The following is a 17,542-nucleotide window of genomic DNA, read 5'->3' as shown; positions in this document are numbered from 1 at the left end:
GAACAGTTTCGAAGTTCTCCGAACCGTTGTAGAAGTCCGTAGAAAAAACAAAAACTAGTTTAGATTTACTCACGTTTTAAATTCATTCGTGAATTAATCCGTTTCGTGTTTTTTAAATGTCATTAGCGACGCCCGTATTTATTTATCAGTAAATAAATAAAAGCATTTGAAATCAATTTATAATATCATTATTAACAGTTAGGTAAATCTAAATTAAAAATTGGCAAAAATCGAAATTCGTATTAACAAATGACCTAAATTTGTACTCGAACTCCTGCCAAGAACATACGCCATCAGCACAGATTGATCTAATAGGCTCCTCGTTCATGTAAAAAACGATGTTATAATCGTCCACCTCATTTGTACACCTGAAAAATATTAATTATTATTTCGCTTTCGTTTAATAATCGCTCTGATATAGATCAGATTAGACTGAGAGTCTATGAACAGATAGATGTTTTTTAATTGTAGATTTGGGGCAAACGGGCAGCAGGTTCATCTGCTGTTAAATACAGCCCACAGACACTCTCAACATCAGAGGTCTCGCGAGTGTGTTACCGACCTTTTAAGAATTGGTACACTCTTTTATTGAAGGATCTTAATTCGAATTGGTTCGGAAATATTTCAGTGGGCAGCTTCACATCGTGATGGTAAGGCTTAGATAAGAATTTATTAATTTATGCAAACAAGAATCTTTTTTGTATGAAATACACAGATTATGTTCTGAATAAATTGTGTTATCACTGACTTTACAAATGTGTATTAGTTTCAAGTATTATTAGACTTAGGGAGACTAAGAGCAGTGTTCGCCTAGTGGCTTCAACGTGTGACTCTCATCCCTGAGGTTGTAGGTGGTAGATTGGACTTTCTATATGCGCATTTAACATTCGTCCGAACTGTGAAGAAAATCATCGTGTGGAGACCGGCTTGCCTTAGACCCAAAAAGTCGATGGCATGTGTCAGGCATAGGATCACCTACTTGCCTAATATGCATCATGTAACAGATACAGAAAACTGAGGCCTAGACCTAAAAAGGTTGTAGCGCCACTGATTTATTTTTATTTTTAATGGTATATATACTTTAATCGCTTTTTGAAATTTCGCGTTGTCATAAGTAAATATCATCTTACTATGAACAAAGTAAACGATATGCTATGTGAAAATTACATCTATTTTTCGCTCAATTCGCTTTAAATCCAACAATTGAGTTATTGCTATGCGACAGCGATGAGAACCATCTCAAATGAATTTTTATCTTCTATTGTAAATGTGAATTTGCTTTTGTTGATGTTGATAAATAACTGCTATAAGATAATATTGTTAATCATTAAAATTATTCATTCAAAGAAATCCGAAATCGTTTTATAATCTATTTACTGTAGTTTAAAAAAGTGAATTCACTTGTTAGATTCTACGAATTTGGTTAATTTTGTTGCGCCACTAATTCTTGAATACGTTATACGTTACGTGATTTAAATAAACTTTGGTATGTTGTATGATATCAAGATACTATTTTTATTTACCTTATCGATAACGTATTCTTATGTATTTAATCCTGTACTCCACGTTTATAATTCACCCTTGGTCAGAAAGTGAAACAAAATACGAAACTATAATCTATTTACTGTAGTTTAAAAAAGTAAATTCACTTGTTAGATTCTACGAATTTGGTTAATTTTGTTGCGCCACTAATTCTTGAATACGTTATACGTTACGTGATTTAAATAAACTTTGGTATGTTGTATGATATCAAGATACTATTTTTATTTACCTTATCGATAACGTATTCTTATGTATTTAATCCTGTACTCCACGTTTATAATTCACCCTTGGTCAGAAAGTGAAACAAAATACGAAACTATAATCTATTTACTGTAGTTTAAAAAAGTAAATTCTCTTGTTAGATTCTACGAATTTGGCTAATTTTGTTGCGCCACTAATTCTTGAATACGTTATACATTATGTGATTTAAATAAACTTTGGTATGTTATATGATATCAAGATACTATTTTTATTTACCTTATCGATAACGTATTCTTATGTATTTAATCCTGTACTCCACGTTTATAATTCACCCTTGGTCAGAAAGTGAAACAAAATACGAAACTATAATCTATTTACTGTAGTTTAAAAAAGTAAATTCTCTTGTTAGATTCTACGAATTTGGCTAATTTTGTTGCGCCACTAATTCTTGAATACGTTATACATTACGTGACCTAAATAAACTTTGGTATCTTATATGATATCAAGATACCATTTTAAATACCTTATCGATAACGTATTCTTATGTATTTAATCCTGTACTCCACGTTTATAATTCACCCTTGGTCAGAAAGTGAAACAAAATACGAAACTATTGTTCGTTCCGTTTGATTGTGATTGGTCTACATTTCTAACACACGTTGACAGGCTACATAATGCATCCAATAACACATCCAATAATATTCGAACGTGATGTTTCGCCTCTCATGTTTCATTTTACATTCTCTCTCTCCATGTTGACTTGTTCATACTATTAATAAAGCTCTGTTTACAATAACTTTACAGAAATTGGTTAACTTTAGAAACTATAAATACAATAAACTCGCATACATTTAAATAAAACTTTATGAACCAATATAAGCGCCAATTCACGTGATTTATATAACTTGACGTTTCGAGTGCTTTTAATATGACATTAAATTAGCAAATAATGAGAGACATCTAATGACACCTTATTAAAAAGCTGTTATATTAAAGCACAAAGTTGATGTAGTTTGTTATTGCCCGTCTTCTACCATGGAGAGCATTTACCATTTACATCTGAACAAGAGGAGTTGTTCGGACTAATACCTGCAGCTGAGTTTCATAATCGGACGTCAAGGCAGAATACAAAATACCATCCGTATCACCTCGAAGTCCGTTGTTCCACAACTGAGCGTTTTTTAAGGCATATTTTTAGGCCGCGCACTACCACTATGTGGAGCCAGCTGTCCACTGAAGTATTTTCAACCAATTCGACTTAGGGTACTTCATGAAAAAGCGAAGTGTAATTTTTAACCGACCGGCGACGCACTTGCGAGCCTTCTGGCAGTGTGAGTGATCATGGGCGGATGATGATGATGATCATGGCTTATCACCTATCATCAGATAAGCCTCCTGCCCGCTTGCCTCCTTTATTATAAAAAGTGCGCTAAAATGTGTTTGTGTACACAATTTTGACGAGCGAGTTTGTTTTATTTATAAAAAAAATGAACTTACTTGTTTAATACAGCAACTAGGTTCCCCGAATACATAGACATTATACTGCTCCGCCATTTTCTATCTGCATCTCTTCTCGCGGTTAACGGATTCGTATCATTAAAAACTCCTAAAGCTGTATAAATTTGATCCAAGGTTTTCGCGTGGGTGACGTAAGCAACGACTTTCTTTCCCCCGCCGCTTCTCACTCCGTCGAAATTCCGCCACAAATCTGCTAAAGGCATACCTCCGAAGATTTCATTTATAGATAGGCCATAACCATTTTCGTAGTAATGCTTTAAGTCCTCTTCGTATTCCAGGACTTGCAAGTCGTCCTTTGTGAAAAGTGCACACCAGGGACTAGTTGTGCTGTCAATGCCAGACCATGTATAGCGGCATAGATTGTACAAGGCAGACACATTGTCGTTTGTCAGCTTTTCTATTCCAGTGCGACGTTGTATTCTATCTTTTACCTGTGGGTAAAATACGTTTGATATTGTGACGACAAGTGACGCTCCTCAGAAACCTTATTTTTATATTTTGATTTAAATTGAATAGTGAGAGCTGTATTGGCCTAGGGGCCTCAGTGTGCGACTCTCATCACTGAGTTTGAGGTTCGATCCCTGGCTGTGCCCCAATGGATTTTCTTTCTATGTGGGCATTTAACATTAGCTCAAACGGTGAAGAAAGACATCGTGAGGAAACAGGCTTGCCTTAAGACCCAAAAAGACGACGGCGTGCGTCAGGCACATAAGGCTCATCACCTACATGCCTATTCGATTAACAAATGATCACGAAATGTTACATAAATCTAAAGCCCAGTCCTAAAAAGGTTGTAGCGCCATTGATTAATTTTTTTTTAATTTAATAAATGGAAGTTATGTTTAAAAACATATATGTCGTCATATTTATGTGCACTTGCTCATAAAACGTAATATACTTACAACGAGATAGTCTGAGCTGTTTATATATTTCTCGATTTCTGTATACATTTTCGAGTTGCTATTGAGCGTTTTTTTACAACTCAAGTAAGGCTGAAATAAAAAAGTTATTATTCTAATTTTACTAATAAAAACTAACTATTTTATGAGTTAATAATGAAAGTTTTTAGTTTCGTTTAATTTTATATTGTTAAATCTTAAAGTCATTAAAAGCAAGCTCACGCAGACGTCTACTTCATCGGCGTTGAAATGTGTTTAAAGAAGTTTCGATTCTACGACAATAATTGGCGCAATTCACTTGTTTATGTTTACTAAAAGATCCTAGTTTACGTAGTAATTAAGCATGAGATAAAAACACTTTGTGAAAGGCATGACCCACTCGATTCAATTTATTTGGTAATGTGACTATATCACGTCATTCCTTACGTAAAGGAACATTGCCTGGTTCCTTTTTGGTCTTACCGCAATGTCATCAAACGCTGTCTTCGGCGGATCAATAACTAAGTTTGGATTACCCAATCCTTTGACGAATTCCTTAATACTATTTTCTAACCACATTCCCTTAGCGGACCGGAAGTTTGCCTCGTGTAAGTCGTTCATAATGTTAGGAAATGCTTCTCTAAATCGCTTCCCTAAAAATAACATTTCCTTTCGGCCCTCTTCTGTGATATCTTGTTTGTCCTCGAAAATTGCTGGGTCGTATTGCCAATTGTGTAAATTTTCTATATCCTGAGCACACAATGAACTGTGTCCCCTTTGATAACTTGAAATAATATCTTTTCGTAGCGACACAGTTTCTTGCATAGTTTTGCCGGTGGACGCCTCCGGATATCGTTTTCCATGTCTGAATATTCCCCAAACACTAACTGGTTCACAACCTATATAAAAATAAATGACGGAGAGGTAGAATGTTGATTTTTGTATTTAATAAAAACTTAATGTATTACTAATATTATAAAGGCTGGGGCAGTTTAAGAAACTATTTTTATAGATATAAATCCTCTGTGTGTGTTAAACTGGACTGGTCTGGTTGGACCGATTTTGATGAAAGTTTTTGTTTGTTCAAGTGGATTCAAGATTTGTTTTTATTTTAGTATTTAAGACGTATACAGGACAATGTCGGGTCCACTAGTTAACTTATAGTGCTAGTGAATTTATATATATATAAACATCTTAAACCTTCTTTTTCGATGATCAAAGGCTCCATATTCACTGTACTTTAAGTAGGATTACGCTTAAATCTTTCTATTGAGAGAGAAATATCAGTGTTCCACTATTTTCCTCTTAAAGAATCTTTTTACCATATGCCCAAACGAACAAGCATACAAATAACTAAATTACAAGATATTAAAATGGATTTCACTTACCATTCAACTTGACAGCGGAGTCTCGTATATCACCGCGAACTAAGGTATACGGAGTCTCACTAGACAAATATTTATAAGGACAACCTGTATTCCAATAACAAAAGTTTCCAATAACACTACTTATACAAGACAAAAATAAATTCAGAAATATTAGTTGCATTTTTACGACCGTCTCTCAAAGTGCATGATCTCAAAATGTAAATTCTCAGGTAATTTAGGACTAATACCCATTTTTTGATGCCCAAATAAAAAAATATCGATGGATTGCGCTTAGGTTCCGTAATCCGTATATCCGTTTTGACATCTGAAGAACAAATATGACGGTTTTTAAAAATAAATCAAGCAATATGAGCACATGTAAGAAATTATCTCTTATTCGGGAAAAGACACTATTTTTATAAAATAATTAATTAAAACCTTTTGATAAACTCGATATTAAGTTTTTCATTAAAAATGTAAGACAAAAATCCAAGTACTTACAATAGTAATTGGCCAATCATCATAATGACAATATCAAATTGTCACCATTATTTAGGCATAAGTCTTGTTAGTTTCATAAACGCGAGTTTATTAAAAATAAGCTGTAATAGTCAGCACTGTCACGGCATTAAATCTTTTTACAGTGTTTCGTGTCTACTTGCTCGTCCGACAAAGTCATTATTTTCCGCGACGTTTTCCTTGCAATAATTATTTTTGTAATAATATAGTTTGCTCATAGATGCATAGGATTTTTAAATTTGTTAATTACTTTCGAAATTCCTCCATCACAAATAAGAATCATTAAGTTTTGATGAAGATATCTAATAAAACAAAACTATATACATTATTATTATTATATCATATCTATTGCACTTTGTTCTCATATTTAGGAAAACAAGCGATTATATATACACAAATTGAAAACTAGCATGGAAGTCCGTTTAATAGGCGAACATACCTCGTTTTAAATAATCGTTACATTTACGAGTAAACTGTGTATGGTGTGAATGTAAATTATGATACTTTTAGACAGAGGTCGCAGGATTCAGAAAAATAAATTGTATGTTTAGTAAAAGCCCCTTGGTTTTGCTCATTGGGTGGAAGTCTTTGCATTTTCAAAAGTGTCTAATATCTGCCACATCCTGTATAAAAAAAAATTCTTTATATTTTACATTCTATGTTTCAACCACTGTTTCATTATATATTTGTTTCTCAACTAAATAAAAAACGATATAACAACTTAAAGGATTTCTAACTCCTAAAATGAATCCTAAAGATGTGGGCGAAATTATTCTCGAAGATAAATAACATTTTATGAGGTATAAATGTTGGTCCTGTATAACTTTTTTTACAGTACAAAAAGCTCACCAGAAGTTCAATTACGTTCTTTTTTAAGTCGAATTGGTACGAAAATACTTAAAAGTTGTGGTGCACGGCTAGCGCGGCAAAAATATCATAAACAAGCTAAGCTGAACTACGGACGTTGAGTTGACTTTATAATTGAATTTTACTCAGAAGTGAAACTAAAGTCCTCAGTATCATAGAGTAAAAATTACATTTACTTTATTGACATTATTTATTTCATTATATGTAAGTAGGTGATCAGTTACTGCCTAACGTTGATTTGATACATGCTTCTTCAGTGTTCTTACCAAGTACGAGCAAGTTGTAACTGCGAACGTAGACAGGAAAATCAGGTCCACGATTCATCAAGTATTTAAATTTATTTTGTCAGATAATTGAGAACTAAAAGCTATCAAATTAAAATGAGACATTCCAAATTCTACTTTAGTATTATAAAGAAAGCTATATATCTGAATATCAAATTCTCTCCAAGCGCAAATTCCACTATCACACATTGATGTTAAAGGTCCTTCATTTAAATAAAATGCCACTTTGTACACGTTTGAACATCTGTTAATTAATGGCCGAGGTTAATGACCCCTTCAATATTATTCAAGTGCCTCGCAAAACCTGACATGTAATTCGTTTCCAAAAACGAGACGATTGCGTTTTAATACAAGTTTTAGATTTTTCATTTGCGTATATTATTTATTATTAAATGACAGTAACATAATATACTAGCCTTTGTATTCGCGTTCAATGTATTGTACTTTGAGTAAGGTATTTGAAGCTTGTTAACAATAAAATAGTTCACGCAAAATACTTTTGCTGTCATTAACGAAATAACTTAAAAGATAAATTGCAAGCTTTCTTTCAGGTTTGAAGTTGGTTCAAGAAGAATAATATTTAGCTGTTTCGTACATTTTATAATAAATTGAGTCAAGGCAATAAAAACGTGTCGAATCAAGCGATTAAACAGCGATACATGTGGATGCATTTGAATGAAATATAATTAAGATATTATTAGCGAATCTATTTCTAATACAAATTAAACCAAACTAATACTTTTATCGTTATTTATCCCCTAGTTTACAGGGATTTTCATTGAACATCGATTTTGTATGCGTTTCTCATAATAGCTATGGCCCCTAGAGAGCCGTATGTTTATAACGTCCTTTGTCGTTTGAACAGTCACATCAGGGAATTTATTATCGACAGCTGACCTTGTTAGCATTCATTTTACGAATTTTTCGTCAAAATAGCAACTCGAATATTTGACACTCGTTTCGAATCATATTAATATTATCACAATAGATAGACATTTATATTTGCAATCTTCTTAAACTAGTAGTAGTAATAAAAAAAAATGTAAATAGAAAATTAAAAAGTTAGGTCTTTGTATTGCGATACTTATTTGTTAAGCGCGGAAAGCGCCAGTTCTGGGAGCACCGGCGGCTACTAAAATCTTTATTACTAGTATTTGGTTTATCCTGATCATAAACTGTATTCACCTCATACAGTAAAAAATCAACTGTAAAAATATCTCACTAAGTTTGCACGAATAAAACACAGAATTTGGCACAAATAATTTATTTTCTTATAGGGCAATCTAACAAAAGTAACACAAATAATACATATTACCGGGTTTAAGTGGGTTAATAGTGTTATACAAAAAGTATATGTTTTAATATTTGCCTATATAATTCCATTCTATTACTACATAAATATACAAAGAAATTTATAGAATATTTATAAGAGTCAAACATAGCAACAAATGTGATTTAAACATAAAAACATTTAACTAATATCAAAACAATCTCTAGGCAAAATAAAAACATAGCTAAAAAATTTCAACACACACTTTTTACTATTTTTTATGTTGTGATTGAGAATATACACAATTCTGTGGCATATAACTAAAAACTAATAAAAGAGTCTAGTACTGAGATGTCTGACTTTATATTCAAACAACAAGCCAAACTTTTAGGCACATGTAGAATTCCCAAAAGTTTGGTTACATGTCTGATATTACAATATAGTCGATAAAGAAATTCATCAAATGTATACATATTGATTGATTGTCGTTTAGTAATACATTTACTTCATATAACCCTGAATATTTCATATGTATTTACAATTATTTGACACAAGAACTAAACAAAGCGGAGATTGTAAGTATAATAAACATCTGTTTAAGTTTTAAAAATATTTGGATCTATTACTTTCAAAAATATTAAGTTCAGAGAGAGGAAAATATCTATTATACTTATATTTTCTATAACTACAATTCTATTTTAATGTGAAATGCATAAGACTTTTAATATCACTAGATGAATTCCATCCGAGAAATTTAAGAGTAATAGACAAATAATTTGGTCCGTATTTAATTAAAAGGACCATCTTTTAAATTAAAACTGTCCGGGTTTTTTGCGAGGTCCTTTCAACCCTTCACAAGTAAGAAATTATTTGGGAAGGTGCATATTTTGTTTTGCACTTTTGGTAATAGAGGACATATTTCAAATGGAAGTTCATTTGTTAAGCATTTGGGCATTTACAATGCTTGTCCTCGTAAGTTTCCACGCGGATTTTTTAATCTTGTAAGAGAATACAATATGCTAAGTTACTTTAACGTTATGGACCTTATGTATACCTAAAAGATAAATTGGCAGTATTTTACTACATACATAAGTCTCGTTTAGGGGTTCCAGAAACTATCCGTTTTCGATCTTTACAATACTTTTAATCTAACAATATTTTAAATTTTACACACACGTTGACTTACATATAAATAATTTCAAACTTATTTTAATGATTATAACAAATATCCACTATACATATCGAATAAGTTCTTTAAATTTAATGATTAATTTTCTTCTAATAAAATAAGTAAAGCACGTTTGAGTATGGTCTTAGCTAGTGCTAATGCGTATCACGCTACTCTATCAAATAAAATGGACGTTAAAATTTTAAAAATTTTAAATTTTAATTTTAAATTATTTGATGCCGAATAGTTAAAACTGTAAGGCATTCAAGACACTAAAATGAACACTGAATATTTGTCCGCATCAAACAATTTAAAAGGCACATCTACTCGTCTCGACTGGCATCGCTCGACGGACGATAATTTCAAATAATGATTTCTTTCCCAGAACTTCGCCGTTTAACGTTCAGCCCGGGTCCAATTTTGGGTCCAGGTTTGTTCGTTTCTCCTGTAACGCGGCGAGTAGGGCCTCCTTGACCTCCCTATCCGAGCTCCGCCACAACCTTAACAACTCATCCTCAGATAATAACGATAGTTCAGATTTGCCACTCACCTTCGGGTACGGAGGTGCTGGCGGAACATCTTGCGAAACCATAATTTCTATGCTAGCACGATGGCTCGGAACATCTATTGAAAGATAGTTCTGGTTTGAGACGTCCTGATAAGACCTGGTGGAGCCTTCGGCTCGCCGTACCATAGGCGATGGTGATCTGAGTCTAGTGTTAATGTCAGGAGGAGAGTTTGTTAAGCAGCTAACTTCACGGCTTAAACGTCTACCTATGTTTAGACTAGTACGCTCATATATTGATGCTGAATCTGAGCCAAGTACCGAGTCTGTGCTAAATCGTCTGACATTCAACCCGATGCTAGACCTTTTTCTTCGACTTCGGGGTGAACGCAGTTGTCTGGGTGACCTACTTTGACGGGGCGAGCGACTTGAAACATCGGGCGATGGGGACAAAAATTTTGATTCCGTTATTTCTTCAGATATTTCCGATGTTTCGATAGCAACGTTTTCTTTTATCGAATCTAACGATTGATCTCTTCCTTGTTGAACCCTAAGGGAAACAATTGTAAATTATAATTCTAAATTCCATGTTTTTTTACATGAGATGAGTTCAGATATACAATATCAAGTAAAAAACAAATTCTAAATGTTGAGCTTCATATGACGTATTTGCAGATAGGTAACAGTTCGGGATAATTGTGTTCTGTTAATTTAATATCTAAAATATTTTATTTATATTACTAAGGATTTCATATAAATTATAATTGTTAAATAAATCTCCTAGACATAATGTTTCAGCATTTCCTATTGTTGTTTATTAAGTTCAGAATCAAAATGTTGCAGAATTCCCATGAAGACAAAGACACAGAAACATGTTTGCCACACTATATGTACTCCACTTTATACGTTAAATATTGGCGTGCATAATATTATCTCGTGGGTTTTATTGTAAGACACAAGAGGAGTTCCGCAACAACTCTAATTAAACTTAGAAGTTTCCGTACAACAATGGTCTCTGCGTAAAATCGTTATACTGACTAATATGCTGTACGGAGCAGTGTTGGCTTTAGCGTGCTCTGATCCCTGAGATCGTAGGTTCAACCCCAATGCACAGCGCATTAATGGAGTCTCTTTCTATGTGCGTATTTAGCATTCGCTCGAACGGTGAAGGAAAACATCGTGAGAAAACCGGCTTGCCTTAGACCCAGTCGATGGTATGACAGGTCAGGGACAAAAAAGGCCGGCAACGCACTCGCGAGCCCTCTGGCATTGAGAGTTTCCATGGGCGACGGTATCACTTAACATCAGATGAGCCTCCTTCCCGTTTGCCCCTGGATCCATAAAAAAGGGACAGGAAGCTGACCACCTACTTGTCTATTAGATTAAGAAATGATCATGAAACTGATAAAGCAATCTGAGGCCCAGACCTTATCTTTAAAATAAAAAACACCATTTTAAATAATGTTTGATATCGTTATAAGCATTTTATGGGTTTTATTGGACATAGGCAAGTAAGCTTTTTGTGCCTGACCCATCATTGAAATTTGAGATTAAGACATGCCAGTTTTCTTACGTTTATTTACCATCCAGAGCCTATCAATACAAAAAGGCTATTAGCGGTCAAGTAAGTAAAAAAAAATAGAATACAGGAACAAAGCCATTCATCGAGACTGTAAATAGTGTTATTGGACACTTTATTGTGTTAAAAATTAGGTTAGTATTAGTTTAGTTTTCAATTACTTATTAGTCGTAAGGCTAGATCGTAATATTCCATGATATTCTTATTATTATACTTCTCGGTAAAGAGACAATGCATTACAAAAAAGTGGTAAGCGTACGTAGGTAGTTCGTGGTTAGTGTAGAATTGCTTAACCATTAATCGTCTCCACTGTCTTAATTCTAGTCTATCTTGTATCGTACTTACCGTCTGATTTCTTGTATCATTTCAAAGAATTGTGCTTTACTTTTTCTTCGTCTACGCTGTTCGTGTTCCTTCTGAAACAAACGTTCTTCCTATTGCAATTGAAAAAAATAATAACATGGGAAATAGCACAAGAGGTGAAGAAGGTCCCGCCGGCCAGCGGCCTCCTCGCCCATAAATATCATTAAAGATATTTTCAGAGTAGTTGTCGCTCGGTCCCGGCGGGCCTCCCGCCATGCCAAGCCCACCAGACCTAAGCAAAGAAAGTCGCTTTTTAGGAACACAGGAGTTAACACTCTCCTGCTTAGCTTCTAGGCCACAAATCTGTCTGATAATCTATTAGGATCTTATGTAGAAAAAAAAACTAGGATTTTCCGTTAAGCGTGAATTTATGTAACTTAATTTTAAATTTTTTGAAGGTTTGCAGTCCAGTCTCTAGTCTAATAGTCTATGATTTAAAGTTTACATTAATACTTCGTTCAAATGGTATGAATTTATGCTTGTTAGTTAGCAAACATTTAGGTTAACTTTATAACTTTAATATATGTTTAATAGCGTCCCCATTAATTTAACCCGAAAGTTACTTTGTTTTATGATTGCATTCATTTAGTTTTAACTTCCATACTTAGTATTGTTAGATACGATAGTCGAAATATTAAATAAAATACTTCCAGAATAACAAACAATCTTTGTCAGTGAAGAACGGAGAACGGATATGACCTACTTATTTGAGCAAATTATAGAGACATAAGTTACAATAAACACAGATGAGGAAGAAACAGCAGGTCATAGCAGAGAGTGGCACAGTGCAGATAGAAATGGTGGAGTTTGGAGAGGCCTTTGCCAAAAAATTGTACACATATCTAGGAATGAATCATATGATAGAAAAAAAATTATTTTAGTCAAGAGTATCTGAAATGAAAGAATTGATTAGAAGGGTAAATTAAATTTAAACTATAAGGCTTATTAACTATAAAGTATTTCTCGTAAAGCATGACACTAAATAATATTACATAATCGTTTAAAAACAGTCGCTATATTTACGCAGGCGTTATTTATTAGACACAAGAATAAAGTCAAAATAAATAGTATAAAAATTACCCTTTTTACACTTTTTTGAAATAGCGACGTGAAGTGGCCCTGCCGAATGGTGTTTACGAGTTCTCTAGCTGCGTGATGAGGAGACACCAATTCGACACAGTTTATGAATCTGTAGAGTTTCTGAAATAAAAAGGCCGTAATTTTCAACGCAAATTCACGTAAGCGACTTTCTAAATGTGTTTTGGCTTTTTCAAAGTCATAGTAAATTGAGACATAAATAATTGTTGTCTGGCTTTATTTGGTTATTTTTTTTTGTATACGTAATCTTAAAGAGAAAAAAAGTTTGTGTAGTGGGAACACAAACTGGACACACTAGGACGTCGAACATATTTAAATAATTAACTTATATACTAAAGCCAGTGAAATATGCACTTTAATATTATAACTAGTAAAATTAAACGCAAATCGTCACAAACCAATTGACACATTGACGCTCCACAGTTAGCCGATGCAAGAAACTTGTTCTTGACGAGAATTCTCATTCGAATACAGAATGTATTCCTTTATTCGAATCAGAATGAAATAAAGATGATATTTGATTAGTTAGTAGTTTCTTGTTATATTAGTTTTAAATAGACAGATAACTTTTGTCATTTGCCAACAAAATATTACTTTAGACTTTCACATGCGTATCTTCAAAGCCTCGGTTCAATTTCCAGCGAAACGAGTTTTTTTTTTGAAGTGGTGGTTTGGTTTTGTTTATTTTTATACAGAATATATAGATAAATGACATTATACTTGCAGAATTGTCAGACACATCACGGGACTAAATCATAAGACTAAAATTAATAACTGGTCCTAACCAGTAAAAAACCAGGAAAAATAAATAGTTATAACCATTATTTTTGAAGTGAAACATACCTAGGTAACACTTAAAATGTTTAGAATGAAACACGGCTTAATGTAGAAAGTTGCTAATACTTTTATTGTTTTTCGAAGTAATCTCCATTGGTCACATCTTTGCATTGGATGGAACCACTGAGAAAAGCAGTGGGCCCATTTTTCCTTAGTGGTCTCTTCTTTGGCATTTTCGTACGCTTTCACCGCATCTTCAGGGCTCGTAAAGCGAATACCTCGAATTTTATCTTTAGTGTTTGGGTATAAATGAAAGTCACCAATATATATTATATTCTATATTCACCAATCACCAATCCATGCGAAGGTGTTTCTGGTCATCGGTTAAAGTATGGGGAATCTGGTAAAAAGCTTCCTGTCGCCTAAATGTTCGTGTAATATTTTTTGAACTTAACTCAAACCAATGCCTGCTCGCCCATATCTCTTCATAGGTCACTCTCTTATCTTCCTCTATCATGCGTCGCACAGCACTGATGTTAACTTCAGTAGTCGCTCCACTAGTTCACGCTTAAACTCGTTAAACCAATTATAAAAAGTGGTACGAGAGGGGGCTTCATTAAGAAATGCTAATCCTGCCTATCATAGCTTTGTTGTTGAGTAAGCCCACAACGAAAACATAATAAGTCATTGACCGAAAATTTCCTCGCGTTAGGTTCATTTTCACGTGTAACAAGAGTTTTAGATTTGCCGCCAATTTACAAAAACAAATAACAAATGAATGCAATATACTACATTAGGTTACCAAAGAGTTCTAAAATTGAAATTCATAAAAAGATTTCATTAGCAATGTTTCTAACTGGCCCGTTCTAAACATTTTCAGTGTTACCCACGTATTAGCGTGTTTATCCTGTGTTAATTCCGGGTGAAACAATTATTATTTTGAGTTGATAAGAAAAGGAAGCTTTTACCTTTAACAATAGTTATTTCATCTATATTTAATGGTTAAGGGAGCACCTTTGTAAACTAAATATTTTTTAAGACATCTTTAACCTAAGTTACTAACCTGACTGAAAAACATAATATTTCTACTCCTCCAAACCGTCCCCTTGGGCTTGTGACGTAATATTGGCAGAGTATATTTATAAAAGAGGTGTTCTAATATCAATATTAAACAACCGACGATCATGCCCACTCCCAGAAGAATAAACACACCCGCAACGGCCGCAACCCCTAAAATAAATAAATTATAACTTTTCTTTTAAGGTAAAACGTCGGGCATAATCTGCGTACATCTTAAGGATAACGGAAAGAAATTTATGTCGATAGTTTGACGGTGATTTTGCATAAAAATTTGTTCCGCTTCCGACGAACACCGACAAAGTTTTCTATAGTTTTATAAAGTACACGTTGATATGATAATAGCACCGCTGTAGTACCAGTGATTTTAAGTGCCAATAGTGGTTTGGTCCAAATGTTTTTTAAAACTTCGAAGTTCTCAAAATCCTTGGTGTTGAAGGCAACTTTAATCTCGCAATACGAACTTAATAATCTAGTTGGGATCGCTCTATCTATTGGAACTTAAAGAGTATCAGCGTAGTTTCCGACAAGGTAAATGCATATATTTTAATTACTATGTAACCCAAGCGTAATTGTTTTTAAACCATGTTGATTTTTAAAAAAAAATATTCCACGGGCTACGCACGAGAAACCATAACCCGTTAAACTTATGTACCTAAATCTTCCTCATAAATACTTTTTATACATAAAATCGCAATAAATTCCGTGCAGTAGATAAACATATGCAATGACTATTTTGTAGGCACTATTTCTATGGATGTCAATAATATCGTCGTTAAGGCAGCGTTCGTCAGAAACGTTTTCGTTCGAACGTTTTTCTCCGACTTCGTAAATCCGATAGTACTTTAATTTCTTGGGTTATTATATAGCCGACAATACTCCCAGGTAACGTGGCATTCTTTTTATAAGATAATTTTCGAAATCGGTTCTGTAGATGCAAAGATTAGCTCTGAAAACCTCACAAAATACTCCTCGTTAAAATTTTAGTATAGATATGTTATTAAATTAATGAAATGCAGACGTGCATTACCAGATTTAAAAACAAAATTATAAATGTAATGTGAAATAAGCTGTGTATAATGAAGTTAAACCAGCCTCGTCTAATCGAGCGTATGCCAAATTGAGTGGTTATCAGAATTGATTACTTCGACGGGGAATGACAGCAACTCTGATATGTTATGAGTGTTCACTGTTTATTAACTGACCGTATTAACTAAGTCAACAATAATGTTTCACAATAAGCTGGGATAGGTTTTTTGTAATGAATGCATTCTAAACCCTATTATTTTATTTATTAACACGTTACCTTGAACATACATATAAAATACAGGTTAAATATAAACTAATCAGTGGCGCTGCAACCTTTTACAGGTCTAGGCCTCAGAAATCTTTCAGCATCTGTTCCATGATCATTTGTCAATCTATCCAAGGTGATCAGCCTTCTGTGGCTGAAACACACCGTTGACTATTTTGGTCTAAGGCAAGTCGGTCACGATGTTTTCTTTCACCGTTCGCACGACTGTTAAATGCGCACATAGACAGAAAGTCCATTGGTGCACAGCTGGGGCTTGAACCTACGACCTCGGAATGAGAGTCGCACCTTTAAGCCATTAGGCCACGACTGTTCAAAAAACGGGTAACATATGGTATAAGGCAACCGGTGGCCTTATCGCCAACAAGTGATTTCCTCCAGGCCTAGTATGGAAAAATAAAAAAGTAAACTGTAACACACTATTAGTTTTTATTTAAGTAAATTATTATATACTTGACTAATTGCGGTTTGTGTTAATGCATTGTTTTTATGTAAACAAGTTTTGTTTTAAATCTAAATCTCAGCTCTTTTAATAAATTTAAGAAATGTATTAAAGAAAAGGGCTTACTTTAAACTTAACCATGACGACGACTATCTAGTTGATAAAATGCCTGGGTCTAGTGCTAGACATGCTAATTCTACCTAGGTAATACTGAAAATGAAAAAAGGCTTAATGTAGAAAGTTGCCAATACTGTTTATCGAAGTAAACTCCGTTCCTCTCTACAAATTAAAAAAAGTTTTCACTTGCAATGTTTCTAACTGGCTAGTTCTAAACATTTTCAGTGTTACCCACGTATTTGATTTGCGATATTTGTTTTAAAATAAGTGTTATTTGCCTATATATAATATAATCTGTACAACACACACTCATCTTTAACATATTCGTTATTTAACAGGAATAAAGATAAAACATGTTTGAATGTACATTAAAATGTAGTATTGGGAATCCATATGGTATTCGGTATCACTCAACATCAGGTGAGCCTTCTGCCCGTTTGCCTTATTACATAAAAAATTGAGATAGCTTTTCGACGTTATCAACACAGAAGAAGTCGTTCGTGCTGTTTTTATTTATTTAAGATTTATGTGCAATAAAGTGTCAATTAATAATTTTCTGTTATCGTTTAAAGTCTATCGGTTGATTGCCTACTTGTTTATAAAGTACTACAGGTGTCACTTATATTTTTGTATGTAACAGGAGGCAATCGGGCAGGTG

At 33.6% G+C, this 17,542-nt stretch overlaps 2 protein-coding genes across 2 annotated transcripts in view; both read right to left on the bottom strand.

The window, feature by feature from the left end:
• Positions 1-208: 208 nt before the first annotated feature.
• LOC123708401 (multiple inositol polyphosphate phosphatase 1-like) lies at positions 209-5,706 on the bottom strand. Its single transcript, XM_045659079.1, has 5 exons — positions 5,528-5,706; positions 4,623-5,038; positions 4,164-4,253; positions 3,241-3,692; positions 209-368 (listed from the first exon to the last, which is right to left on the bottom strand). Exons 1-5 carry the CDS (start codon positions 5,685-5,687, stop codon positions 209-211), a joined length of 1,278 nt encoding a protein of 425 aa, XP_045515035.1. The 5' UTR covers positions 5,688-5,706.
• A 4,158-nt stretch (positions 5,707-9,864) lies between these two features.
• The window catches only part of LOC123708400, a 54,833-nt gene continuing 47,155 nt past the window's right edge, over positions 9,865-17,542 (bottom strand). The window contains exons 11-14 of the mRNA XM_045659077.1: positions 15,000-15,166; positions 13,142-13,261; positions 12,044-12,114; positions 9,865-10,669 (exon numbers count right to left, since the gene is read on the bottom strand). Of these exons, the coding sequence (XP_045515033.1) occupies positions 10,018-10,669; positions 12,044-12,114; positions 13,142-13,261; positions 15,000-15,166 (1,010 nt within the window). The 3' untranslated portion in view covers positions 9,865-10,017. The remainder of the gene's footprint in view (positions 10,670-12,043; positions 12,115-13,141; positions 13,262-14,999; positions 15,167-17,542) is intronic.

Source organism: Pieris brassicae, chromosome 4 (assembly GCF_905147105.1).
Source record: "Pieris brassicae chromosome 4, ilPieBrab1.1, whole genome shotgun sequence".
In the NCBI taxonomy this organism is placed as follows: domain Eukaryota; kingdom Metazoa; phylum Arthropoda; class Insecta; order Lepidoptera; family Pieridae; genus Pieris; species Pieris brassicae.
Note: the sequence above shows the minus strand (reverse complement) of the source record. Positions and strands in the feature narration are given on the sequence as shown.